Source organism: Hevea brasiliensis, chromosome 13 (genome assembly GCF_030052815.1).
Source record: "Hevea brasiliensis isolate MT/VB/25A 57/8 chromosome 13, ASM3005281v1, whole genome shotgun sequence".
Lineage (NCBI taxonomy): Eukaryota > Viridiplantae > Streptophyta > Magnoliopsida > Malpighiales > Euphorbiaceae > Hevea > Hevea brasiliensis.
In genome coordinates this window covers 21,651,058-21,652,946 of record NC_079505.1, presented here as the reverse complement: position 1 = coordinate 21,652,946, position 1,889 = coordinate 21,651,058, and the positions used below count along the sequence as shown (strand labels likewise).

General features: G+C 37.4%; 1 protein-coding gene across 1 annotated transcript; it reads left to right on the top strand.

The window, feature by feature from the left end:
- The first annotated feature begins 258 nt into the window (after positions 1-258).
- On the top strand, positions 259-1,467 carry LOC110651366 (60S acidic ribosomal protein P3-2). The gene is made up of 2 exons (XM_021806683.2): positions 259-615; positions 1,042-1,467. The coding sequence occupies exons 1-2, from the start codon at positions 415-417 to the stop codon at positions 1,210-1,212; spliced, it is 372 nt and encodes a 123-aa protein (XP_021662375.2). The 5' UTR covers positions 259-414; the 3' UTR covers positions 1,213-1,467.
- The last annotated feature ends 422 nt before the right edge of the window (positions 1,468-1,889 follow it).

Here is a 1,889-nt window from a genome sequence, read left to right as displayed (position 1 = left end):
AGTTTTATCTCAATCCACATTTTAGTACCAATTATAACTCACGAGATCAGATCATGACATTAATAATTTAGGATGAATTTTAATTGAATTCAAAATAAATTTAAATATTTAAATTATTATTTAAATTTAAATTCAGATCTAAGTAATTTTTGTATATACTGTCCTTCTTGACATCCTAATAAAATCAAACTATAAAAGTTGAATTATAAATTTGTGAATTAGGCTAATAAAATTAAAACTAGTGTAGAAGGGCACCAGTGGAATTAAGAAGGGAGTGTAGGTGCAAATCTGTCTGCTGGGGACAATATAATCACCCTAGGGTTTCGACTGGGCGTGCGGTATATAAATTTGTGCAAATGTGTTAGGTTTTCTGGAGAACCGGCAATTCACTGACGCTGCATCCAACGACCAACCATGGGAGTCTTCACATTCGTGTGCCGCCATTCTGATGGCCGGTGGAACGCTAAGCAGCTCTCCGATGGTGACCTCGAGGCATCCGCTTCCTCAACCTACGAGCTCCAGAGAAAGCTCGTCCAGACCGCTCTCTCCACCGACTCCTCCGGCGGTGTCCAGTCCTCTTTCTCTTTTGTCACCCCCACATCCGCCGTTTTTCAGGTCTTCATTTTGCCTTCCTTCTCTCTCTCTCTCTCTCTCACACACACACACACACGCGCACACACACACACACACACAATTGTTCCTGAGTTTATTTGATAGAAACTGATCCATTGAATCATTTTGTTTTTGTGAAAAATTGTGATTTGCTTTATGCTTATCTTCCTTTAAGAAACTATTTTGCCATAAGAAAAATGTATGATATGCACATTCAATTCGCTGATCTGAATGCCGTTGTGATTTTTTTTTTTTTTGGTAATAGATGTGGTAAGTGTTCTTTTGGATGAAATTGGTTTAGTTGATTTGATTGCTGAGAAGTATTGTGACTGTTTATTTTATATTTTTAGCGATAACAGTTCTCTAGTTTATAGTGTTTCGATGAATTTGGTTATCTCAGAAATGATAATTTACTCTTGTTTGGTACAGGTGATCATTGGTGGTGGTGGCGGTGGAGCTTTCTTTGGAGGAGGTGGTGCTGCTGCGGCAGCTCCAGCAGGAGGCGCAGCAGCTGCAGCTGATGCGCCCGCAGCTGAGGAAAAGAAGGAAGAGCCAGCGGAAGAGAGCGATGAAGACATGGGATTTTCTCTCTTTGATTAGAGAGTATGATATGACAAGTTACTTTTTCTTTCTTGATATGTTCTGTACTTGGTTTTTGGATTATGTTTGTTTTGTTTTGTTTTGCTAGACTTGGTGAATTGCATTTAGCTCAGATTAAGCATTTTGGAGTAGAGAAACTTTCTATGTTAATTGAAAAAGCCTATTTAAAAAATTTCCATGCCTTGTTGAGTGTTTGCTTGTTTGGTCAGTGATGCATTGTTAGATGTTGCAATGTAAGGATCCTGATTAGTTTCATCGATATAGCAATTTCAAGTTTAGGGGTTTCTTGCGGGATTGAAAATGCAAGAAAAACTAATATATGCTTCAACTCTTAGTGTTTCTGGTTATCACAAATGATTAGTAGTTCCATTGATGATATTGCAATTGGTTTGATGGGTGGCTTCTTTTTTTTTTTTTTTTTTTTTTTTTTAATTTTTATTATTTTTTTGCGCTTTAAAAGTATCAATCCTCCATTTCAACCAAGCTGCACAGACAGTACTCGGAGCGTAGTGTCAGCAGCTTCAACCTTAACCCAAGATGCTTAAACACAAAAGAGCTTGCAAAGGATGAAGCCTTTGTGGAAACCTTGAGAGTTAGATGTCAGTATTTTGTATTTTTGTCCTGCAACATGTATTAGTTTTTTTTTTATTAGTTTTGAATAGTGGTTGGATGAACAA

What these genes read in the sequence shown, in the direction of transcription:
- LOC110651366 (XM_021806683.2), top strand. Translation starts at nt 415, where the DNA reads ATGGGAGTCTTCACATTCGTGTGCCGCCATTCTGATGGCCGGTGGAAC. An exon ending in CCACATCCGCCGTTTTTCAG is followed by an intron (nt 616 to 1,041) that starts GTCTTCATTTTG and finishes TGTTTGGTACAG; the next exon opens with GTGATCATTGGTGGTGGTGG.